Consider the following 27,246-nt stretch of genomic DNA (forward strand, 5'->3'; position numbering starts at 1 on the left):
AGCTCACACTCACAAATGTGGAAGCACAGGCATACACATATACACCTAAAGTCACACAAGCATGCATACACACCTGTGTGTGTACACGCACAGACATACACACACAGACACACACACACAGATGCAGAGGCACACATGCAGACTTATACACATACCCATAGAAATATTTACTCAGACATGCAAACACACAAAAATGTGGCCACCAGTTACTGCCACTTTGACTGTGTGCACCTCAGATGTCTCGCTATGGTCAAATAAATAAATATTTAAACAATATCCATAGTAATATATGTTATCTCACTGCTACCAGATATAAATGTATGAACTGTTATACCCCCAACACACACACACACACACACACACACACACACACACACACACACACACACACACACACACACAAAATGACTTAATATATAGAAACTTTGGTACCATAATGTTTTTCAGCTAGTATTTAGGTACATACATACAAATGCACACACACACACACACACACACACACACGTACACACATGCACACACACGCACATGCACACACAAGCACACACTTGTAACTGTTGTTGCAGTTACCAACATGAGTTCATTTTTTCCCCACTTACAAAATTGTGGCTTTTAAGTGCTGCAGTTAGTGAGCAGAAAGTTAATAGCAAATATATTAAACAATTCCACTCATGGCATGTGAATTCTGTCCTGGAATAGGTACACTTCAGTTTTACAAGGCTCTCCCTGTACATTAATTCACCCCTTAGGACTGTTGAATATTTACTGAGTTGACTTTCCAAACCCACTTTCTAAACTTATTTATCACTAGCAACACTCTCGCCCTTGACTGAAAACATGAAGACTGGCAAAACTAGAGAGTGGTGGCACTGTTCTACAAATTCATCTGACTGCAGTCACATGGAATGGGACTGCCTAGAAGTAAATATGCAGGCATTAACTGGACTTTGAGATCTTCAGTGCCAGACCAATCAGATATGGCTTTCTGGCTGTTAGACATGCATTAACCTGGTTATCTTTAATTAAAATGGGATATTTATGGCAGACCTATGTGCCACCTTCTTTGCATTCATATTTTAAAAATGGAAAATTTTCCACTGCAGTGGATGACACAGTTCCCTATTTTGCTAAACTAGTAAAAAAACATAGTAAACAATGTTACGGATAAAATAATTTGTTTCTGAAAACTGCAGTATTTTATGTGCTCAGCTTAGGAAAGATCGAAATGTTGCTGTTCTATCATTTTTTATGTAATGTTATTCTGTTTTGTTTTCCTTTCTAAACTGACTCTACTGCTATATTATGTATTTTATTTTAATAAAACTGTTTTTGCTATAAAAAATAAATAAAAATGTAATACCACAAAGATTTGGAACTTAAATTAAGTGGTAGCCTACTGAGAGTAACCCAGTCAATGAAAAATAAACAAGCATTATGTCTGAAACTGTGATTATTGTTATTGTGAGGAGATGGAATTTGTAGTAAACACAAATATAACCAATTCACATAATCAGTAAAATCCTCAAACAAACAACTTAGTATACATATACAATGTGCAGCCATGCAATATTATTTTGCAAAAAAAAAAAACATTTTCCAAGACATATATTTAGTCAACCTTGCATTGACATGTACCCATATAAAGCACAGTGATGAAGCATTCAGTGCCTTACCAGACCCTTAAGCTGAGCATAGACGACAGTCCTTTCTTGATGGAATATGACCTCTGGAGCCTTAGGACAGACCACTGCTTCCACTCCACCAGGAAGTTTCCAGTGCAAGGAGATATTAGTAGCACTTCTCTGGAAGGACAGTTTCAGACACCTTAACACCTGATATTGAAATATAAAGAATGGGAAAACATGAAATGATGTAAGAGAACCTTATCTGATAAAACACAGAAGCTATACCTGGCCTTGAAATTTCTTACTCAGGTCACTTTATAGTGTTACATTACCTTCCACATCTTACTGTGTACAAAAAGTTGAAGAACAGAAATTCATTTAAAGACATTTGTTTTGACAATTTAACATGTGGTAGCATCATCTCAGTAGTAATATAAAGCTCTATGCAAATGATTTTGTGTTGCTGGTGTCTGCATTTGTAGACAGTTAAACAAGGCCTCACTTCTAGTCTGTCCTCTCTAATATCCCCTTAAGAGAGAATTTGTGTTTCTTTACAGGGGCATGTGAGGGTTTCCACTACAGTTTAACTTAACTATAAGTAACTTCATTTGATCTTGAATCAAACATTAATTATAGACACATACCTACTATACAATTGCTACAGTTAAAGAGCAAAAGATGATGATAGTCTAGTGGCTATGATTATTCTTTAAACTCGCCACTTGATGTGCAGTTAGAGCAAGTACCATGGTACATATGGGCACAGAGCATTCCTTAAATACTAAATGTGCAGTCAGGGCCAGTGCCATGGTGCACATGGACACTGAGTGCTCTTTAAACCCAATACTATATGTGCAGGCAGGGCCAGTGTCATAGCGCACATGGACACTGAGTATTCCTGAAATCAACTGCTAGATGTGCAGGCAGGGCTGCTGCCATGGTGCACATTAACACTGAGCAGTACTTAAATCCAGTGCCAGATGAGCAGTCAGGGTAAGTGTCGTGGTGCACAAGGACACAGAGTATTCCTTAAGCCTAGTACCAGATAGTGCCATGGTACACATGGACATTGAGTGCCAGTGCCATGGTGCACATGGACATTGAGTATTCCTTACACCCAGTGCCAGATGTGCAATCAGGGCTAGTGCCATCGTACATATGGACACTGAGTATTCCTTAAACACAATACTAGATGTGCAATCATGGCCAGTGTCATGGTGTACATGAACAAAGTAATGGCTATGTAACTACAGCCCAACTGACCTGGCTCTGGTATCTCAGGCACTTACATGGGAGGTTGAGGAAGCCAAACCAGGGGGGCATGTACTTGTGGGAAACTAATGGTAAGTCTCTAGCAAAATGTGGGATTGTGTTGAGAGCCTTTGCCAGGTCAAGGTATGCTGAGTGCACAGATTTGCTCTCATCAACGGCCTTGGGCACATTTTCCAAGAAATCCACCAGATTTAACAGGCAGGCTCTGCCTTCACGAAGCTGAATTGGGTAGAATCCAGGGTTTGGAGGTCACCCATGTCTTTATTTATGAAGTCCATAATGATACAATCCATGGCTTTACAGATAAGGCTGGTCAGTATTATGGGTCTGTAAGTCCTTGGGCCAGTTGCTAGGCCACCTTTGTGGAGGGGAATAACTGCTGCTGTTCTTCATTCTGCAGGAACAAAGCCTGTGGTTAAGCAATGATTGAAAGGGTAATTAGTGGTGATGCTAGTTTATATTTTAGCCTGTTTAAAAGACAGCTTGGGATATTATTGGGTCCCACACAGGCTGTTTTTTGCCTTGGACAAGGCTTTGAGGACCTGCTCTTCAGATACGTAGGATGGGGGAAGTTTGTGGAAAGATGTGTTGTATGTTAGTTGGGGATAAGGGAGTGAAATGTTTGCCAAACCTATCTGCTAGTAGGTTTGCTATCTCTGTGGGGTCAGTGTGTGTGATACCATTGGCCACCAGTTCTGCACATGCTTGGTTCCTACCCTTTAGGTTACGAAATTAGCTGTAAAAGGCACTATGGTTATCCTTGGCTGTACTTGCTACGTTTCTCTCAAAGAAGCCCTTGGAGGATTTGACAAGTTGTCCTATTTGCCTGTTTAGGCTGAGGAGGGTGCTTTTTTATTGTTGGGGCCTTGCCTTTGTTTTCTTGGACAGCAGTTTTTTTCCATTTATTGTAAAGGTTGTTGATGCTGGATGTCCACTATGGTGGCTTGCTTTTACTTGTGAGATCTGGCTTTGATTCTTTCTGGTACGGTCAAGTTTATACACTTAAGCAAATGATTCTACAAGGCTTTAGTGTAAGCTTCAGTATAAGCTGCCACTTCCAGCTTGGGGCGGGGCTTGGAATGCATTTATACCTTCATCTAGAAGGGAACAGTCCGCCTTGGTGAAGTTTTATAATCTGATTTCACCCTATGTGAGTTCTGATGTTGCTCAAAGCTGACTGATTTGTGGTCATTTTTAACTAATGAGGGTCTGACAGTTGAGCAGTGCATCTGTCTGACATGCTGGTGGGAACCAGATCCAGAATGTTTGCTCCTCCTTGTTGGGGTATGGACAATTTGTTTCAGTGCATTTGAATTTACAAATACAGGGAACTTTTGTGATAGTTAGGGATAGCGTAGGTTTCCCATTTGATGGTAGGATAATTGAAATCCCCCATAAACAGTGTGCTTGGTAAAATTTGTATTGTCTCCAGTTTGGTCAAGTAGTTTTCATGGATGTCATGTCCCATTGAGGAGGATCTATAACTAGACTAGGTAAATATCTCTACTACAGAATGAAACACCCCCTCCTTTGGATTTCACATGTTCATTTTGTGTACTAAAGGTGTGGAAGGCCTTTCAGCCATAAAAGGGATACTCTCTGAGGCCTTGAACCAGGTTTCTGTCACTGCACAGACATCTCCATCTTCTAGTGACAGAAATGCTTCAAGGGAGTACAGTTTTCGGTTTATGTTCCTAGCATTTAGCAGGATGACCCTTATTTTGTTTGGATTGGTTAATTTCACATCTGTAATGTTGTATTTGAGACCTTGCCTAAAAAAGGTACTATGGGGGAGGCAAGAGCCTTTGTCAGCAGCTGAAAGCTTAGAGGTGCCAGGTGAAAACCATCTCTGGGAAAGCAGCGAGGTTTTTCGGCCATGGCTTCTCATACTGAGAGCTACTAGATCCCCTTTGAATGAAATCAAAAACTGAGCCAATTATTGAAATCAATTATTTTTTGCTTATACTGTGGCATCATTCTAGGTGAGGGTAGTAAGCTGTTCGAGGCTAGGGACATACCTGGATGGGACACGTATTCAGAGAGCTCAATCATGTCTCATTTTATATAGTCCACTGGGGTATGTTGCAGGTCATTCACGTGAACATGAACTATGAAAGAATCATAATGGTACTTGTTGCTGAGAGACCTGAGTGCATGCATAATCTGGTGTATCCTGGCACCAGACAAGTAGCTAACTCTGACTTTCTCCTTGTCCATCCTGGTGAGTGTGACATCTGTGTGTCTCACTATTGAGCCCCCAGTGACAAAATCATTTGTTTTTTGAGTGTTACTCTTTACTCTTGGTGGGTGAGACACTTGCATTGCTATGTGTCATGGGTGCTGTGGAGACTGTGTTAGTTGTAGCAGTCTTGTATTTTGGAGGTTTCTGGTGTTTCAGTAATTTTTTTGCGAGAACCTACATGTATGTGGATTTATGTGTTTGATGTTTAACTATGTGTATGAGTGGTGGTATATGTATGAGTAGTGGTACCATGAGCATATGTAGTAGTGGATGAGTTGACAACCTCCTCTATATTACTGTTTTGAGACAGAGAGCATGGATTCTACATTCTTTGAGTAAAAACATCTCTTGCACTCTGTACTATAGTGTGTTATTAGTAAAAGGTTCTCTGTGTTAATAAGACAATTGTTACACTGCCTCAAGAGACCCAAGTCAACAAGGTTGGCAGGAGAAACAAGGGTCATCCAACCATCCATAATGCTAGGTTGAAGACTGTTGTCACTAGGGGTGGTTATTCAGAATAAATCACGGAGAAGCTCAATAGATGGATATTTCTGCCTGGGTTTTTGGGAAAATTTGTTGAATTTAACTGCCCAGCATTGCTGCGCAACCATGCAGCAGTGTGTGGTGCTGCACAATGCACAAACAAGCAGACACCTAATCAAATGCAGGGGCTAAATCACAGAAGCTTAAACCTTGAAAAAAAACTTTAAAAATATTCAAAAGGACCAATGAGGATGCTTATTCCAAGGCCTAGACTGGCCTCCCTTTATCAGATAGGTCCCAGTCAGCACAATTCTCACAAGAGTGCATCTAGGCCCCTTTCAATTCAAGATTGGAATGGAAAATGTGCTCAGAATCTCACTATATTGAGACAGCAATATCAAACATTCACTAAACAAACATTCACAACACCATAAGAAGTCAAACCAAGGTCTCAACTGCTTGAGTGGGTGACAACAAACACACCAAAGTATGCAAAACCCACCCAGGTGGGGGACTTCACCCCCCCCACCCCTCCAACTATATACATCAACTCTGAGATTGTACTATTTTGGCATAAAGGACACATTTCCTCATGTTGGTCAACTGCCTCCTTTGCCTGTTTAAAATTTCAGTGATGTGAACATTCATTTAAGTGAATGTTCTGTGTTGTCTCAATCTAGTGAGATTCAGGTAAGTGATATTTTGGTAATTAGATGTAGATCCAGATGCACCAGCACACCCCATAATACATTTGGATGTTATGGATGCATAACAAGAACAGGGTAAAGCTAGGGCATAAATAAAACCATTCTGAGCAACAGTATTATGCTTCCTCACAATCCATCATCTCCTCTGGCCTGGATGTAAGTTAGGTGGTCAATTCCATGTGACAAAAAGAACCTAAAAATGATACTAGATATGCAGTTACTATAAATTATCTGCTTTTTGCCTTTTATTTTAAATATCTGTAGTCAAAAAAGATTAATAAAGGCTGTGCAAGACCTGGCAAGGTTTGCCACAGCATGCAATATTTTGTTATTGGTATATCTTCATTCACATTTCCTTTCTCAAGAAAAGAATATACCTTTCTGTATAAAAACCTACTGTCTACCTGTATTCCTCTTTATATAACTGATTCATTACTTACAGTACAGTCTGTTCTTAAATTACCACTCCATTCTATTTTGCATACTAAGAATAACACAATTTGTTAAATTTCTATACTACTGTACTTCATTTCAAAATTCTTCTCTCTAGGTTCATAGGTTTCTACGAGGCTATCGATCATCACAGTCTTTATATGCCTAGCCATGCAATCCAACCCAGTTTTGTCCTCGAGCATATTGGACACCTATATGGTAGGGATATGTTAGTAATGAGGTAGCTAAGGGCTGTGTGTATGCAGCATGTTAGTGTGGATTAGTTAACTTACTGTTAGCCTCTGTACATCAGAGACATGGGGGTTTGACCGGGAGGGTGTATTTTAGATTTCTCATCCAGTGATTAAGGTTTCACTTGAAAAGGGTCAAGTATGAACTTCACTTCATGTGGATGAGGGCCTGTTCCATAGTGTGGTGTTCCTCTGAGACACACACTCTACCTTTACATAAAGCTGCTAATCACAGTAGAACAATTTCTCTAGTAGGGCTGAAACAGTGGCAAAATTTGTATTCTCATACCTTGTAATTTACATGGTATCACATATCATGAACTTAAGTAGTGAACATTCTAACTTCCAGTTCCTGATTAACTGGAACATTTTAAACTTTAATCACTTTGGTTGTGGTGATGCTAACACTAGCAGTAATTTTCTAATGACCTAATTAGCAGAAGAAGCAGTAGACCTCTATCTCTTCCTGTCCCAACTGTCTTTTAAATACAAAATTATAGGATGTTTGTCTTGTCCCCACCAGCTGATAGGTATTTTTTTATTTTGTCTAAGTTGTGCTTCCTGCCATGTTTGCATGGACTGCTCATTGACTGCTTGAGTATAACACACTTTGCATAGGATGACCTTTTCTACAAAGGGTCTCTATGTAATACAAGTGTATGTACTTTCTTAATAATGATAATAATAATAAGTTAATGGTTACTGCATTTTTACAGAGTAGATGAAAGCTTCTATTTATTACATAGCAAATAAAGGCCTACCATATGTTAAGTGCATTGTATTATACAGTAGTCTCAGCAGCTCAACGTTAACCATACTCCCCTTCAGTGCAGAAGGCTGTGTTTCCATTCCCACATGCAGTGGTTGGATTAATTTTCTAATACTGACATTACTGAGTGTGCCACCATCAAATAAGTAGTTAAACTAAGGTCCCATCTGCTTGAGTTTGTGACAACTAGTGTAGCTATAAAAGAACACATGGAACTTAATGATACTATTGACATTATATACAAATATCCACTTTATTTACTAGCTGTTTTACAAAATTTCACATCGTAAACAATATTTGCATTCTTTAAAACCCCATCTTCATATTCTTCTTTCTTCATTTAACATGATCTAATACTGAAAGATCAAGGAAAAAGAACTCAAAATAACCTTTATACAATATTCCTATTAAAAACAGCCATTGATTTCCTTCAACACAGCTTCATCTTCTGTATAATTTTATACAATAAACTCCTTCTCATGTTCCATAACATTCATACAGCAATAAACAAAATATTATCCTAATTTTCAATTTAAAATTTGATTTCTTTTCAATAAAGTACAATTTCCATATCTATTTTTCAAATTCATTCCACTTATGATCATTTTAAGTATTTCCCAAAAGTCTTATTATTTATACAATTCAGGAAAAATGTTCTTTAGTTTGTTCTACATTATATTATTTATATTTTGTCTCTTCCAGCACTTTATATTGCTTTTTATGAGTAACTGATTCAACAATAACCTCTAAAAAATCACTTGATTCCTAAACATTTTTGAATATTTTCCTTCTTTCATATATAGCTTTTTTAACATATTCTGTTATTTTCATGGTTATATTAAATGACAATTCAGCATTATATTTTTACATCCCTCCTTTATTTTAATATCACATTTTCCCATCTCTATTTTACATCATTTTATTTTATTCATATACTCATTCATTTCTGTATTTTCTTTTTTATCTTTCTTTTTATTCAATATTTCCTTATATCTCACAGTCAATGTTTTCCCAACATATTTTCTTTGTTTCATTAACCTTTTTTAATTATATAGGACAAATGCTGAGACTCAATGTATGAAATAAGTTTTTTTTTTCAAATGGAATCCTCATTCTTCTTTTCTATAATAAAATATACCCCTTCTCACAGAATTAAATTTTTTACCCCAAATAAAACTGAAAAAATATCCATTATTTAGTTGCCCATGATACTCAGAAACACACAGACTGTATTTAAGAATAATAATTTTCCTATAATACAGGTATTTAACTTACATGTTTTTAAAGAAAGACAGAATAAAACTTTTCCACCATGCTGTCATCTTTGTTTCTATTTTTTTGGTTTCCATTGTTCTATTACTCTGTTTTTCAGCAAATCCTATCCCTAACATAATTATTTCTTTCCTATTGTAACACTGATTTTTCTTACTTTGCCAAATCCTTTACTTTTAGCTCTATTTAATTTCAAACCTTCTTTGTTTAATGGTATCTCAATTCTTACTATTACACCACTCACCAATGTCTTATTTCTTGCAACTATATTAATATTATCTGCATATGCCATGTATACTGGCAGTTTATTCCACTATCCAACTCCCATGCTTCATTATAACCAATTTTCATACCTTTGTTTTGTAGCATTCATTACCAAAACAAACAAAAATATGCTTGGAGGCAACCTCACTTTACTGTCCTTTCTATTTTGACTTTTTTCCAAGCCACCTATTTATCATTACCACTACTTCAGAATTCTCATTGTATGTCTTGATAACTTTCACTATTATTTTACCTATACAACATGCTTCAAGTATTTTCCACATTGCCTCATACCCAACTCTGTAAAAAACTTTTGCAACATCACTTGTTACTATTCCTACTTCTTCATTTCCTTTTGGTTTCAAATCTATAAATTCTAGGACTGTTAACATTTCTTTTGTTTCTCTACTTTTAATAATGAAATACCATCTTCTATTACTTACTCTAGCACCTTTTTTTTTTTTTTTTTACAAAATTCTGATATATGTTTTATAATCCATGTTTCCTAATATCTATCTCCCCTATGCTCCAATTCTTTCTATATTTACTGGCATCTTTTTTCATATGAATTTTATCATCCCATCACAGAGTTCTTCTTTTCCTTTTACCTCCTTTCTAACCATTGTTTAGTATATGAATAAAACACTTTCAACTTTACTCATATCTTTATAAGACCTGGGGATTATTTTTTTTTGTTATTATTTATTATAATTATTTGACATTTAGTTTCATTTTTTACCTTATCTATTATTTTGGTAATGCTTTCTACTTTATCTTGCACATCATCCTTTTTATAAATCTCATAAACAAAATTCTTAACTCCCTTTGTAATTTCTTCTCAGGGATACACAACAACCATTTTTATTCATTAATTGCATATAGATATCCATATATCTTTTCTTGTCTTACTTTAACCTGCTTTCCTAACCATTGAGAAACTTTATTTATTTATTTATTTATTGTCTAACTATTGATAACTTGATCTTTTCCTTATGTTCATATAAATTTCTCTCAATTATTTACCCTTCTACTTCCCTTTTCAACTCTGACTTCAAGCTCATTCAGAATGTCTGCAGATTTTTCTTATTTTCTTTCTTTTGTTTTTTTTTTCCAACATTTAAATATATCTTTTACATTTTCTCTTGTAGACAACACACCAATAAGTCCAATTTCCATAACTTTATCTCATGATCATATTATCACTCCACAAGTTCTCTTTTTCTTGTTTTAATATAAAGTCTGGTGTTAACCTTTTCATTCTTTTATAACATTTTCCTCATCACTAGAAGCCAGTATGAGTCACTTCACTACCCCATGTCTGAAGTGTTCTCTCCATCGAGCTGCTTCACCCTACATAAAGTGAAACAAGCACATGTACCTTCTGCAGAAGCAGCAGCAGTCAGACGTATCATATCCAACTACCTAAAGAACTTTCACAGCTGAATTTCACCTGCAGTTGGCAAAAGTTTACAAGGAACAACTAATCAAGTAAAATCTATGTAAGGCTATCGCCAAAATTTAAACTAATAACTACTTAATTTGTTATTTCTAGTGTGCATTGTTTTGTAGTCTTGAATCTGCTGAAAGGATATCACTACCTCCACCCTCACAGGCCATTTGCTGTTGAAGGTGAAACTATATTAACACTTCAGCATATTTCACTCTTATCAGTGTAATATATCCCTGGAAAGATATTTAAAACCCCATACCTATAAAATTAGATGCAGTGACTCGAGACAAGAATTTAGAGTAAAGACACTTTGTCTTTCTATCCATGAACATCCTACCTCACTGATTGTTTATGGTGGTAAACCATCTGGGGGGGTTCTTCCCACTCCGTTTGCTCCACTCACTCTGTCCCCCTGCCCTTTCCCCATATCCCACCCTCAGTCCTATGATCCAATTAAACACAACTCTACCTTGTACACACCCACATTTCATGCACATCTTACTTTCTTTTATTTAAGCAAACGTATCTGCTGTCCCTTATAGACATCCATTACCTTGAATTCACATGCCCTCTACTATAATTTTTCACACCTTACTCTACTTTACCATTACAATACAACCACCACTTGAAACTATTTTACATTAACTCCTGGCTTACCACCTTCTCTTCTACTATACACACAATCTAACATTGCACCATGACTTTAATATTGACCAATCACATCTCCCCCACCCATCCTTATCACAAACTGCAAGTTAAAACACCTAACTACATTGTCTGAGCCCACTCTGAAGTCAAAACATTTCCAACCTTATCTTCAGCTGCACACATATCACATGATAATAATCTCTATTTACACCTGATACTAAATTCAAACACTCAAATTCCACTTTTACTATTTTTAAACCCACTATCACAGCTGATATGCTCCTGCTAACTTGCCTAGCCTCTTTACTCTTAATTCTCTATCTCACTACAACTATATCTTTGCATACCCCCACACACCATTACACATCAACAACCTTCTCTAACCCTCTCCCCAATAAACAGCACAGATTCTCACATATCTCCTCCCAGCTTTCCCCCATATACCCTCCAATTTTATTAAAGTCACAAACTGGCCTCCTCACTTCCTATGAAACCACACTTGACACCAGTACCCTCACCTAGGAATAAAAAACACTTCCCATGGTACACATTCCTCATTACCTATCTACTCAAATGTGGAGACATACATCATAATCCTGGCCCACCCTCTAATTCTAACCACAAGAGTAACCCCAAAGATTTAAACATACTTACTCTTAACCTTAGAAGTATATGTAACAAAATAGCCCCACTGCATGCTTGGATTCATCAAAATAAACCTGATATACTAGCTCTTACTGAAACATGGCTACACCCTAATGTAAAAGGCTCAGAAATAATAGCTCCAAACTTTGCAATAACCAGAAGAGATAGATCTAAAAAAATGGCAGAAGGATAGCACTTCTAAGTCCCTCTACACTCAACATCACACCCAACACCGGCAATATACCCATCTTTTCCAATCCTGAGGTACTAATCTCCTTTTTGAACCTCAATATATCAAAAAGAATTTGCATAATAGTAATATATATCCCACCAGGTAACAATATACCAGTGTTGGAAAATAATTTAACCTGGACATCCCAAAGAGTAACCTTGAAACAATAATCTTAGGAGACATAAATATAGACTGGCAAACCATAGCTTCTGACTCCGCCACAAATAGTATAAATCTGTATTTTTTTTCCACTTATCAATGCTCCAACAAGATACAGCAAAGAACTTAACTGCCAATCCAACTTAGACTGGATTCTAGTATCCCACCCTGCCAATTACCCCTCTTCTGGTACACTGTCTACCTCCCTGAGAAATAATTTACCAGCTTATTCCCTTAGAACAAACTCCCAACAACTAAGGGTAAGCACTATAAAATCAGTTAGGAACTCAACTAATTTTTGTCAGCATAAATTCAACAATCTCCTACAGGAAATAGACCAGACACCCCTTAAACAACTACCCCGTAATGATGCTGTACTATACTTTAATAACACCTTCCTTCACATACTTAATACACTAGCTCCCATTCATATGAAAATAATCAAAAAGGACTCAGCACCATGGCTCTCTAAGGAATGCAAACACCTGATGAAGCAAAAGGACCTAGCCTGGTCAACCTGGAAACAAAACAAAAATGAACAAAATCATGTTAATTTCAAAACACTACGTAACAAAGTGACAAAACTAATCAGCAGAGATAAGAAGTCATATTATTCCCAGCTTCAACTCCAGCATAAAATCAACCCCAGTAAATTTTGGCACTCCATATCTTCTCTAATTAACCCTGGAAGAAACAAGCACTTCATAAAATCTATTTTGGACATACTAACTAACACCCCTAATGCTGGATCCCCCCACCCTTTAACCTATTCCGACACCAACCTCAGGCCATCAACTACTTCTAACCCTGTCATTACTAACCCCCTACTCAACAAAATGTCATACAAACCCCATTCTCATTTCAGCCCATACCCACTGACAATTAAGAAACTGCTACAAAAACTAAAACCCTGCTCTACCTCAGCTGACAATCTCTCCCCCCCCGTACTACCTCAAACTGGATGTTAACTCAGTCACCTACCCAGTCAGTATCCTTATAAATAGGTCTTTATCTGAATCAGAAGTACTTACCATATGGAAACAATCTCACATCACCCCCATCCACAAAGGAGGCTTTGAAATGTGCTACCTCTAGATACCAGGTCTATGCCTGGCCTAACCCATTTCAAAGCCTCTTTAAAAAAGCATCTCAAAAATACATGGCTCTGCTCCTGCAAAAAGCCTGCCTAGTGCTCAGGTCTTCCTCACCTGTCACATTTCAATCCCTTGCAAAACACGAAGATGCCAAACAGGAACAAAAGGATGAGCTACTCCACAGTAAAAAATGTACCTATTCAGGCCAAAGTCAATAAAACCAATTCTGGACTTTATTGAAGAAAATAAAACAAATGATAAGCATTTTCATCCTGACCGCTTCAGAACTTCATCAGATAATGAATTAATTTACACAGACCATTTATATAGTACAGAGGAAACTGGGTAAAGCAATTATTAAAAGTTAATAAATTATTTAAAACGACACATCCCCTTAAAGAAAAATCATGTAAAAACCATGCTTTATATAAGAAAACTGGTTAAAATGAATAAAGAAATGTGGACAATTCAAATTGTATTCTAAAAACATAATAAAATATATAATTTAATAGTACAGAAGAAATATAATTTTTTTTTAAAGAAACACTGTTATCTTTCTAAGGCTTTTAGTTTCAACAGAAAGCTAATGGAAATGTGTTCATTTAAGCCTGGCCAAAAGGAAAAACTGTTGCAAAACTTGAAGATGCCAAACAGGAACAAAAGGATGAGACACTCCACAGTAAAAAATGCACCTATTCAGGCCAAATTCAATAAAACCAATTCTGGACTTTATTGAAGAAAATAAAACAAATGACAAGTGCTTTCTGATAAACAACAATGAAGTGAAATTACATAAAAAATATAACTGTGGATCTGAAAGGATTATTTATTGTGCCCTATGTCACTGTTGTACCTGTTTTTACATTGGAAAAACTGACCGTAAATTAAAGAACCGAATTTATGAACATTTGTATGATATAAAATCAAAAAAAGATACAAATGCACTTCGTAAACACATTATGGAAAATACTGGTCACACTTTTCATTTCAATGTCATTGACAATATTAAAACAGAACCTCGAGGTGGTGCCTGGCCACTTTTGTTAGAAAGGAGAGAGGTTTACTGGCAAATGCGTCTCAATGCATCAAGTTGGCCAGGCTTAAATGAACACATTTCATTCTTCCTACATGCCTTCCTAAATACTTCTGTTTCTAGAGTATTATCTTTTTTGCTCAATGTCACATCTAAAAAGTCAATTGTGTTATGTGAATACATTTCAGTCAACCTAAGAAATGTGGTAGTTCCATTAATATATAGAACAAACTCTTTCAGGAGCTCTAATGTGCCTCCCCAAATTAAAAAAAGGTCATCCACAAAACGTTTATAATATTTTATAGAAGTGGAGTAAGCCAAATGTTCTAAAACATACGTATTCTCCCAATATGCTAACACAAGGTTAGCATAAGAGTTTGCACAAGATGTGCCCATAGCTACTCCTTTAATTTGAAGGAAGTATTCATTGTTAAAGGTAAAAACATTGCGACAAAGAACCATTTCTAACAACATTGTGAGTTTAATAACTTGATTATTGCTAAGTCCTTTATTTAACAAATATAACCTTAAGAAATCTATCCCTACATCATTAGGTATGCAAGTGAAAAGAGAGACAACATCTAGTGTTACCATATAATCTGTAGTTTCTAGAATATTGTTCTCATTGAAAGGTGCTAGTGTTTCCAAGAACTATTTCATATCACGTAGTATAGATTTAGTAGATTCCACGACTGGTCTCAAATTTTTTTCTAGAAAAACAGATATTGTCTCAGTTAACCAGCCTCTGCCAGATACTATTGGTCTAAGTGGAGGATTATGTGTAGTCTTATGTACCTTAGGTAAACCTCTAATTACTGGTATCACAGGTTTCTCTATCAAAAAATATTTGTACAGTTCTTCATCAATAATCCCACACATCAACATGTCATATAAATCTGCATGTACTGTTTTTATTAATTTATCTAAATCTGACATGCTCAATCTCTTATAAGTAGTAGTATCTGAAAGCATTTCTAACATAGTATCATGGTAGTAGCCAGTATCTAGAAGCACTGTAGCTCCCCCTTTGTCAGCTTGTCGAATGACTATACTAGTATTGTTCTTTAAATCATGAAGGGCTAACTTCTCTTCCTTGGTAATATTGTAAAAATCAAGTTTTGTATTGTCAGATTCAAAAAACTTCAACAAATCATCACTGCAAGCTCTTTCAAAACGTTCCAATAAAGGATGTATAGCAGGTATATATGTAGAAGGTTTTTTAAAAGACAAAACATCAGTATTAGAAGCATTGTTGCCAAACTGTAAACCAACTGCAATATTTCTAACAAAACATTTTATGTCAACAATTAAATCACTTACATCAGTCCCCTGAGAGGGAATGAAGGACAAACCTTTGTTCAAAATCTTTCTTTCATTGTCCATAAGCATGTGACTGGAAAGATTAATAATCAAGTCCTGGTTACAGTTTTGAAAGTTTTTTTCTGAAATTCTAACTGGCCTCCTGATATCTTCCTTTTCCTGGTGGTTTGTGGACTCCAATTGCGCCTCATCTCCTGTCGAAAAGGGAGTGGAAAACGGAGAGAAGTGTCATTAGATTCAGCTGAAACAGTTCCTCTTGTTGATATAGGTGTTTTTCTCCTCACTACAGGTGCTGACATGGTCGTTGTATTTAAAACATCAGAGTGTACTATATTCACACTGGGGCATTGTTCACTGACTGCTGCTTCTACCTGAGAAGAGGAAGCAGGCATGGAAGGAGAAGGAGCAGATAAAGTGTTACGCTCAGTGAAAGGCATTTCAATGTTAGTGCGTGTCGCAGCATATGTTGTCCTGGTGGATTCTCTCGGCCAGGAGAAGACGTTCCCCCTCGAGAAATCCATACAGTCTCTTTCTAATTTCTTCTTTTTTGCCAATAATAACTTGTTATCTAACGCTTGCATTGTAGTCGCTATATCAGAAAGAAAATCTTCTTTCTGTGTGTTAGTGAGAGCTGCAGTCAATTTTTCTTCTAAAGCTATAGCTTCTTGCTGAAGTTCCAACTCTATCAAAGTATATTGCTCAATAAGTAGTCTCATGTAGGCATAACTCGTATCTAAATTAAGTTGCTGCCACTTAGACAAAAGTTCAGGATAGGCAGAGCCAAAAGTAGGCATTTTTAACAAACGAAGACCTCTAGGAACAACTTTAAAATTAATGCATGCCTCCATATGTCTTTTTTGCCACTGGGCATTCTTAATTTTACTAAGGTTGTCCTCGAGCTTTCTCATTGTTTGTAAAACATCTACATGCCAATCAGTATCTCTGTGTGTAGAGGCTGCTTTTGCTAATTCAGCATAAGACAGTTTTAAAAGTGGATTCATACCTTCTGTTAATTTCTGTAAGACCCAAAGATCTGGATTCAAGTAACACATTGCTGGTTTCTTCTGTCATGTCCCTTCAGTGAACAAAATAGCAGAGTTCAGCAAGACAAGAACACTGTCAGGGTAAGGTATCACCTCCCAAAAAAAGCACAAATCCAAAACCAAAAGAGGTTGATACTCCACAACAAACGAAGCAAACCAGCAGGATGCTAAATAAATCACATTTCTTGACTAGCAATCAGCGTATTCATTGAACTCATATTTAACACCATTCACTCACATTTAACATCTCAGAGGAGATCTTATTTTTAGGCACTCTCTCATATTGTCAACATTATTAAGAGACATTGGAATATTCTACAGTTAGATGATGGTATAAAAGACTTAGTGGGTGAGAAACCATCTTTTAGCTACAAGAATACTAAATCTTTGAAACGTATGCTTTGTTATGAGAGAGTGCCTAAAAATAAGATCTCCTCTGAATGGTGTTAAATATGAGTTCAATGAATACGCTGATTGTATGCTATACATAGAGAGAATGAAGGGAATGCCCTAGCCAAGCATGTACTACAAAATGACACCACACATGCCTTTAGATTTTTAGTAATAGGGCAGTTAACAGAGACAGAAAGACTTGGTAATATTGGCAATAAGACAGAAAAAGCTGAGGCAAAGTGGATAATTAAGCTATCTGCGACTAAAGGTCATGGTCTCAATGATAAATTTTCATTGAGACCATTTTTATTAGATAAACCTTTGAAACATTAAACAGTAGTAATAGGTTTCATTATCTAATATATGTTTTAGTATGTTTTAACATTTTACTTCTACTATTCATTTATTAGCGTGAGATTTTTAGAATATATATATTTATATATTTTATTTTATGTAATTTTTATGGAAAGGAAATGATGTATTTTTGTAACTTGCATGTGACTTGCTAATGTGATTTTCATTGGTGTTTTATTTATATATAAGTTGATTCAAATTTTAATGGTTTGTTGAAGTCTGATGAAGCGTTCTGAGCAATGTGAAAGCGCTTACTTATTCGAATAAAGGACTTGTCTTTTCATTCGTCTGGTTTGCTTCGTTTGTTGTGGAGTATCAACCTCTTTTGGTTTTGGATTTGTTCTAAATTTATGTTTTTCCTCAATGGAAGTATTAAATTTAGAAAAAATATATTCTTTCCATGGTCCAGTCATGTATTTTCTTTGCCATTTCACACAATGGATCCAAGATGATCGGGACCAGCATGCTCCAGCAGTTTGTAAGTATCCCAGATAGAGCTGTACCAAATTCTAGCCTGAGTATGTGATAGACAGGTATGCATAATGGTGGTTTCTCACCCCTACAGCTGCAGAAGAGAGGACTATGAACATCAAGGCCCATGCTGACAGACTGACAAGGATGCACCAACAGACTGGTGAGTACAGATCTGTCTTGCAGTATATAGTGCCATAAAGTAGAAGGAGTGCATTGTTTACTGCCAGTAGGTGTATTGTGTACTGTAATAAGAAAACACAGATAACCAGCACTTGACCAGCAATTCCTTTAATTCAAAGCGATCTGGTACCTCAGCAATTCGCCTTCACGGATCACAGTTCATTCTAATACTAAAAGTACAGTTTTGTACCTACCATAAATGTAGATGTTCGAGGATCCACATTGCTGCAGTCATAACCTGTGGGTAGTCCGCTGTCCTCGGTCGGCCCGAATACCAAAGTGTTAGGCTGGCGTTGGTCATGGTCGCCCAGAGCTGACGTCAGTACGCAGTAGTACTTAAGCGCATGACCGACGCCATATCCTCAGTCTTTCTTGCCCCAGATGTCAGAAGGCCTAAAAAGGAAAGGCCATAGCCAAAATAGTAAATACCCAACAACCACCATAGAGAAAATAATAATTATCCCAAAAGAAACACAGCAACCCAAACTATAGAGGGGAAGGAGGGAGGGAAAATTGGACTGCAGCAATGTGGATCCTCGAACATCTACATTTATGGTAGGTACAAAACTGTACTATGTTCTTCGTTTCACATTGCTGCAGTCATAACCTGTGGGTAGAATCCCAAAGCAAAGGTAAAGGGAGGCTGGCGAACTAAAAAGCATTAGGAGCTGCTAACATGCCCTGTAAAACTGCAGTGGCAAACCCAGCCCTAGACTTGGAATAAAGAGGGAGATGGTAATGTTTAGTAAAAGTGTGCACTGAACTCCAAGTAGCTGCCTCCAAAATATCCTTAGTAGCTACCCCCCTCAAAAAGGCAGTAGATGTGGCAGTAGCCCTAGTGGAATGAGGTCTGATCCCAGCAGGAACATTCTTTCCATGATGAGAATAACAAAAAGCAATACAATGGCCAATCCACTTGGAAATAGTTTGCTTTGAAACAGCTTTCCCTTGTGAACCCAAAGCAAAAGAAATAAATAACTGTTGAGTCTGCCTGAACTCTTTAGTTCTGCTCAAATAATAGCGTAACTGCCTGTGAATATCCAAAGAATGCAAGACTTTTTCCCCCTTATTTTGGGGATCAGCATAAAAAGTAGGCAAATGAATAGACTGGTTTAAGGCCACATTAGAAATCACTTTAGGCATAAAAGTAGGGTTAGTACGCAAAGACACCCTATCCTTATGGAATATCAGGAAGGGTTCAACTGCCATGAGTGCCTGCAATTCAGATACCCTCCTAGCAGAAGTAATGGCCAACAAAAAAGCAGTCTTCCAAGACAAAAACTTCAACTCAGACGTAGCTGCAGGTTCAAAAGGAGGTAAAGTAAGCTCCTCCAACACAAAATTGAGATCCCAGGAAGGAGTAGGAGCTCTACATGGGGGTCTTATATTTTTTGCCCCTCTAAGAAATTGTTTAAACAAAGGGTGAGAAAATAAAGGAGGGTCACAATCACAGTGAGCAGAAATGGCTGCAGCATGAACTTTCATGGAGGAAAAAGACAAACCCTTGTCTAGTAATTCAGTAAGGTACTGTAGTGTAGAACTCAAATTAGGCACTGAGACATCAAAGCTCTTTGCTGTGCTCCAAAGAAAAAATCTCCTCCATTTATCAGCATAAACTTTTCTAGTACTAGGCCGTCTGGCTTCCAAAATGACATTTAAAACCTGTTGAGGAAGCTGAGACCCCCCAGGGTCTAAAACAGAATACGCCAGGCTGTTAGATGCAGGGACTGTACCCTGACATTGAGAAAATGATTGCTTGACTGGGACAACAAGTGAGGAATCGGTGGCAAAGGCCAAGGAGGCTCCTGAATTAAACTCCTCAGCAGAGGATACCAGTGCTGACGTGGCCAATCTGGTGCTATTAGAATCATGCAAGGCTTGTCCCGCCTGACTTTCAAGAGTACCTTGGGAAGGAGAGGCAGAGGAGGGAAAGCATAGACGTGAAGGTTGTTCCAGCTGAAAGATAGAGCATCCACTTTCCAAGCTTTTGGGTGAAACATCTTTGTGCAAAATTTTGGCAGTTGGAAATTTAGTGGAGAAGCGAACAGATCTATGTCTGGAGTTCCCCAAGCCACTGTCAACTGTTGGAATACGTGAGGATCCAATTTCCACTCGTGGGGATCCACACTTTGTCTGCTCAATACATCTGCTAGGGAGTTCTGTGCTCCTGGCAGAAACCGTGCTTGAAGATTGATGTGCAAACTCAGAGCAGTCTCCCACAATATCATTGCTTGCCTGCAAAGAGGGTAAGAATGGGTTCCCCCCTGCTTGTTGATGTACCACATGACTGTTGTGTTGTCTGTTCGAATCAACACCTGTCCTGGTTGAAGTAGGTCCTTGAAGGCCATCAGGGCAAATTGGACTGCTAACATCTCCTTCATGTTGATGTGCAAATGTTGTAGTCTGGGAGGCCACGTGTCTTGAATCCATTTCCCATTGAAGTGTGCTCCCCAAGCCAAGTCTGAGGCATCCGTTGTTATAATCTGACTCGCCTCTGGTCGGGTCACAGAGAGTCCCTTGTTTAGGTGACATTCCTGAGCCCACCACAAGAATTCCTTCTGGATGCAAGATATTATCCGAATGACAGTGTCCAAATCGTGGCAGTGTTGAGTCCATACACTTTTGAGATACCATTGTAGCTTCCTCATATGCAGTTTGGCATTGGGAAGTACTAGAATGCAAGATGCCATGAACCCCAAGGCTTGTAGGACTGTCCTTGCAGTCAGCCTGGACAGTACTGATAACTGCTGGAAATATAGGTGAAGAGTTCTTTGTTTGTCCGGGGTCAGAAAAGCCATCTGAGAAGCTGTATTCAGTCTCACACCCAGAAAGCACATGTCCTGAGAGGGCACTAGACTGGACTTTATTTCATTCACAGAATACCCCAGGCACCTTAAAACTGCCATTACATACTGTAGATTTTGAAGTAACTTGTCTTTGTCTTGAGCAAGAATCAGGCAATCGTCCAGATAAGGATAAATTTGAATTCCCCTTTGCCTGAAGAAAGCTATTACAGGAGCCAGAACTTTTGTGAACACCCTGGGCGCAGTAGATAAACCAAAGGGCAATACAGAGAACTGATAATGAGAAGTACCAGCCTGAAATCGCAGGAATCTCCTGCAGCTGCGCCTGATGGGAATGTGAAGATAGGCCTCTTTGAGATCCAGGGTTACCATCCAATGATCTTTGCCTAGCATAGGTAGAAGTTGTTGTAATGTTAACATCTTGAACTTTGGAATGTCTAGGTAGGTATTGAGAATGGACAAATCCAGAATTGGCCTCCAAGTGTTTCCTTTCTTTGGCACTAGGAAGAGACGGGAGTAAAAACCTAGGCCTACTTCTGACGGAGGTACCACCCGGATGGCCCCCATCTGAATAAGCAAGGAAATTTGCTTCTGAGCCTCCAGCCTTTGCTGTGGAGGCACATCTGGCATGCCTTTGAAAGGAGGAAAAGTGTGAAAATAAAACTTGTAACCTCGATTTATTATTTCCAGCACCCATTTGTCCTGGGTGACCAAATGCCAGTTTTGTTTGAAAAGTGCCAACTTTCCTCCTAGAGGAGCTGCCAGAAATGAAGGATCTGGCAGCTGAAAATATAGGTCATTGGGTCTGTTTACGAAAAGGCTGACCCCTGCCCTCACCAGAAGACTGTGCAGGAGAACTCCAAGTCCTAGGTCTGAAAGAACCCTGAGCGTGAGCCCTGCCTCTACCACGTCTAGATCTGCCTTTAGACTGATAATCTGAAGTAGGGTAGGACCATCCTCTAGCAGGCCAATTCCTGCTAAACTTAGGGGGCTGCACCTGCAAAAATTCCTTGACCGTCTGCATAGACTTAGCCTTATCTTCCATCTTTTTCAAAACTGACTCCACAGGAGAACCAAAAAGAACTTCTGATTGAAGAGGAGCATCCAAAATCCGAGCTTTAACATGCTCTGACAAATTTTGATCCTTAAGCCAAGCATGTCTACGAATAACTGAACCAGTAGCAGCCACCCTAGATGAAGCCTGAAGGGCATCGAAACCACACTGTAGAGAATGTTTTCCAACTTGATCTGATGCATGAACCAACTCCTGCAATTCCTTACACTCTATACCCTCGGATAAAGCATCCACCTTAGATTTCAATTGGCCTAACCAAAAATTCTGATACTTCAGCATATGAAACTGGCAATTTAAAGCCCTCATAGCCAACGTAGAAGAGGTGTACACTTTTTTCCCCCACCTATCCAATGCTCTGGAATCTTTATCCAAAGGAACTGGATTCTTAACCACAGAAGCCCTGACACCCTTCGGCCCTTGAATAATAGTTTCCGGGTCAGCTCTAGGACTTTTATACAAATATTTATGTGCTTCTGGAACTCTGTAATATCTGTCAGGCTTGACAGGGGCAGGGGGTAAGGAATCAGGATTAAGTGAAGCTTCTGAAAAAACATCCTGAACAACATCTAAGACAGGGGGAATAGCCAAAGGCCTATGTTGTGGCAAAAACAAAAATTCCCTAAGCCTTTTTCGAGAATCTGAAAAATCCTGACCTTCCCACTTGAAATGTTCCCTCATGGAATGTAAAGTTTCTGAAAAGGAAAAATCCTCTGGAGGAGAAGCAGAAGGACAGGAATCCTCTGCATCCGAATCTGAATAAGGAGGGAAATCCTGAATATCCTCAGCTGAAGACTCAGAGAAGTCTGAAGAATGCTCCATTCCCTCTAAATCTGTCTCCACCCTAGGCCTCTTCTCTGGGGGGGGGGGCATAGAACCCCTGATCAAAGTAATCAAATCCTCTGCCATTTTCAACATATGTTTTTTAGGAACAGAAGCTGAAGAACTAGGGCTATGGCCAATACCAGAAGGACCAGGTTTTGCCTTAGCATGGCCTTTAGCCATTGAAGTACAAGGCCTAATAACCTTTTGTAAAGATGGAACTACAGATACCTGAGAGGCACCCTCGGCCTGGCCTAACTCCTGAGAGGCCAACTCCTGCAAAAGTAAAGGTTCCCCCTGGGATTCAGCCGAGACCTCGGCTGGATCCACAGATTCAACCGAAGGTTCCATAGAACCGGCGTCCGCAACAGACGACTCATCCGGTTTAGACCTTAAAGATTTATCTTTACGTTTTTTAGCGGTAGCGGGCGTCGGAGGATCCGACGGCATGTTATAGTTACACCGCTTACCGAAAACAAGCCTGGCACAGTCTAATCTTCGTTTAATAGTACGCTTATTAAATCTAGCACAAAAGCGACACCCGACTACGTCATGTTCAGGCCCCAAGCAAGGAATACAGAGAGAATGATAGTCCCTATGAGGTATCTGTTTCCCACAAGAAATACAATTATTAACTTTTTCTGACATCCGGATTAACTGAGGCAAGAAAAGACAAAAATTTTCCCCAACGGGGTACTTAGCCCAACTTGGTCTTCGGTCTGAAACTCGATAATTGAAAATTTCAGAACGCCGAACGGCACTTGCAAACGCTGCTTCTGCTTCGGACCACGCGGCAAGAAAGACTGAGGATATGGCGTCGGTCATGCGCTTAAGTACTACTGCGTACTGACGTCAGCTCTGGGCGACCATGACCGACGCCAGCCTAACACTTTGGTATTCGGGCCGACCGAGGACAGCGGACTACCCACAGGTTATGACTGCAGCAATGTGAAAAGAAGAACATCCAATATATATATACATCAAATCACAGCTGCCATTATTCAATTAAAAAACTTATTAAGCAATTAAGCATGATAACATTAAACATTTTTAAAGTAACCACTGAAAACTCAATAAATATGTGTATATATATATATATAAAATATATATATATCTCAATATGAATATTCATATCAGTATAAATAAATTTGAAATGATACAAATCAGACAAACGCACAAATTCAATACAAAAAAATAAAAATAAAATTTATGTACCTAATTATATGCCTAATTCCTGATTCAAACCAAAGGGCTTTAAAGTCTTAAACTTTAAAATCATTCTCGTTTCTAATTCCAACAGTTTAGCTACAATGTCACCTCCTCTAGAAAGGAAGGGCTTTCCAAGTACACAGAATATCAAACTATTAGGGGAGTTACCATGTCTATCATGAAAATGTTTGGTAATAGGACTGACTTGATTATTATTTCTAATGTCTTTTAAATGTTCCAGGACATGAACCCTAACCATACATTTAGTCTGTCCTATATACCAAATATCATTACATGCACAGCTCAAAATATAGACTGCCCCAGTCGATCTGCAGTTAAAATGAAATTTAGGAGCAAAAGTTATGCCATTAATAATATTCAAATTCTTGACCTTACTACAAACATATTGTGTACTGTGTCTAATGAATAGAACATTTTTCACAGTAATACTTATCCACAGGATGTCCATTAATAAAAGTGTCATTTCACTGTAACAAAAATATACAACAAACTGCTGTGTTTACTCTGGTATGTTGTTATAGAAATGAATGTGTACAGGTCCTTCATAGCAAGTATGGCATTGACAGCATGAAATAACTGAGGCTGTTCTGGGAAACAGTTAGTATGCATTGCAGTCTTGTGTTAACCTTTGCTTTCATGATTGTATTATTTCAAAGGAGTAATACACACTACAATAACTATCTGCCATGCACGATTTTCAGGATTACAAGGTCAGGCTGTCCAACCCAAAGAGTATTGGTCAGAAATCAGTCAAGCCAACAATAGCAGTTCCCAAATAGCTCAGAGTGATGGAAATAGCATTGTTGTTCATTTTAGCACACCCCGACATGGTTCGAATCCAGGGAGTGGTATTGAGATGTGTGCATATATGCACAATAGAAGCCCTGAATATTTGTAGAAACAGTCAGAAAATATTAACAGATATTTTCCCCCAGGTCTCACAGGTAAAGAAATGTGTGTAGTAGCTGTAGGAAGGGTATACTAATACACCTGAATATGTGTAGAAACAGTCAGAAAGTATTAACAGATATTTTCTCCACAGCTCTTACAGGTAAATATATGTGTAGTAGCTGTATGAAGGGTATACTAATAAACCTGAATATTTGTAGAAAAATTCAGAAGGTGTTAACAGATATTCCTCCACAGGTCTTACAGTAAAGAAATGTGTGTAGTAGCTGTATGAAGGGTATACTAATACTCCATGTACAACTGTTCCACTGTCCAATCCCATATGCATGCAAATGTCAGCAGGATAGGTACATACACCATGCCCTCTTCCCGATACATGTCTCTCAAGTGTCATGCTGTCATAGCTAGTGGTCACTGCTGCAAATCACCTTGGACACAGGTAGGAATCCAGGTGAACTGTGCTAGTAGCAGACTCACACAAGATCTTTGCAGGGTACCCCTTCTATGTCAAGTATGTAACCCTGAAATGTACAAGCCCCCTCCAGTAAAGCAGCTACAGTGTACCCTGTCTACCCCATACCATTACAGGTTGACAATCTAACAGGTATGTATGTGCCACAGAAGCTATGGGCCATAGGTAGATGTAAAGATAGGGCAGACCTGTAGAGTATTGAGCAGTAATGTTGTGAAAAATAGAAGCCTACACAGTTGTTAATGGATGTTTTATTCTCTCACCCCACCCATCATCTGCATCAATAATTATTATTCATATACTATGAGTATGTTGTTCTTAAACCTTTTTGTTGGGGCATGTGTTCTATTATTGTTCATATATTATATTTGTTGCATATTAACATAGCTTGTTCAAATACCATTACTGGTGGCCTGTTGCCGTCAATGTAACTTGTATGCTGTTAAAATGCTTACTGTTGTTCCATTTATGCATGTGTTCTGTTTGCTATGCATATCTGTTGGTTTGGGTTAATGGGAACACACATGCATGCTGTTATAACTAATTTTGAAGTGTGTTGTTCATTACTAACCAATATTTCTTGGAAAACCATAACACCATAGTATGTTTGGGAAGGCAGATCGCGGCAGATCCACCTGTCCCACCCCATCTGGCTGTGGCACTGGACCTCAGCATGTTTGGGACCCAACCGGGAACATCTTCTTCCACTGATACTGCACCACCTTCAGGTGGCACCGCCTCAGGGGATGGGGCTAGTTCTCCCGTGAGGGCACTGACGTGGACAGGAGTCTGTCACCTGCCAAGAGTTACGGGGTATGGTGTGCAGCGTCATCTGATCTAAGCTGGGTGGGCAGCTGCACCAGATGGAAGGCCGTCTGGTGCACCTCGAGTTGTAGGCTGCCCATCTTGTCCAGCCCCCAGCGCAGACACCTTCGGGGTCGTGAAGGTGCAGTGGTTACTGCCCATGGGTGGGGACCTCAGTCCCACTGTATCTATTTGGGGGCTCATGGGCCTCTGATTCCCAATCACCCTCCCTGCCCAAGGTGTTTACCCCCTTATATGTCATTTACCTCCCCTGCCTGCTGTCTTGTGTGTCTTGACTGTCTGCAAATGCTACCTATCCTAACCAACCTACCTCCCCAAACATACCTGCAGTACCTCCCCAACATCCCACTCTCACCTAAAAAAAAAAGGCATCTGTCCCACAAAAAAAAATATTGCCCCATACATAGCTCTACATTTCATCCCCATGTATAGGGAAATTAATTAATCTACCCAAAAATTATTCTCTAAATGTCTTTCACCAACACCACTCCTTGTGGGGTGTGAGGCTGTAAATTCCAAATTCTACACATTATTCACAGCTGTTGCTGCAGAAGAATTGTAGAGCTATGGTCCTTTCCTACACCTGTCCTGCACATCCCTAGCTGTGTTTCATAATGTTTTACCCCTTGATTACTCCCATTTTACCACTTTCCTCTTACCCTTTTTTCTTTTCTTTAATTAAAAGTAGCGCGGGAGTAAGTGGTGTTAAGTGAAGCTGAGATAATTTAACTGTCTCTTAGCATCGCTTAGCTTCCATGCAAAACTGT

At 38.6% G+C, this 27,246-nt stretch overlaps 1 protein-coding gene across 2 annotated transcripts in view; it reads right to left on the bottom strand.

Annotated features, from left to right (window-relative positions):
- LOC122809692 (von Willebrand factor A domain-containing protein 5A-like) overlaps window positions 1-27,246 on the bottom strand; it is a 1,295,998-nt gene that overhangs the window by 655,375 nt on the left and 613,377 nt on the right. For both annotated transcript variants that reach the window (XM_044081369.1, XM_044081368.1), the window contains exon 12: window positions 1,674-1,832. In XM_044081369.1, coding sequence (XP_043937304.1) covers window positions 1,674-1,832 — 159 coding nt within the window. The remainder of the gene's footprint in view (window positions 1-1,673; window positions 1,833-27,246) is intronic.

The sequence above is a fragment of the Protopterus annectens genome, chromosome 8.part0, assembly GCF_019279795.1.
Source record: "Protopterus annectens isolate FY-2018-M chromosome 8.part0, PAN1.0, whole genome shotgun sequence".
In the NCBI taxonomy this organism is placed as follows: domain Eukaryota; kingdom Metazoa; phylum Chordata; order Ceratodontiformes; family Protopteridae; genus Protopterus; species Protopterus annectens.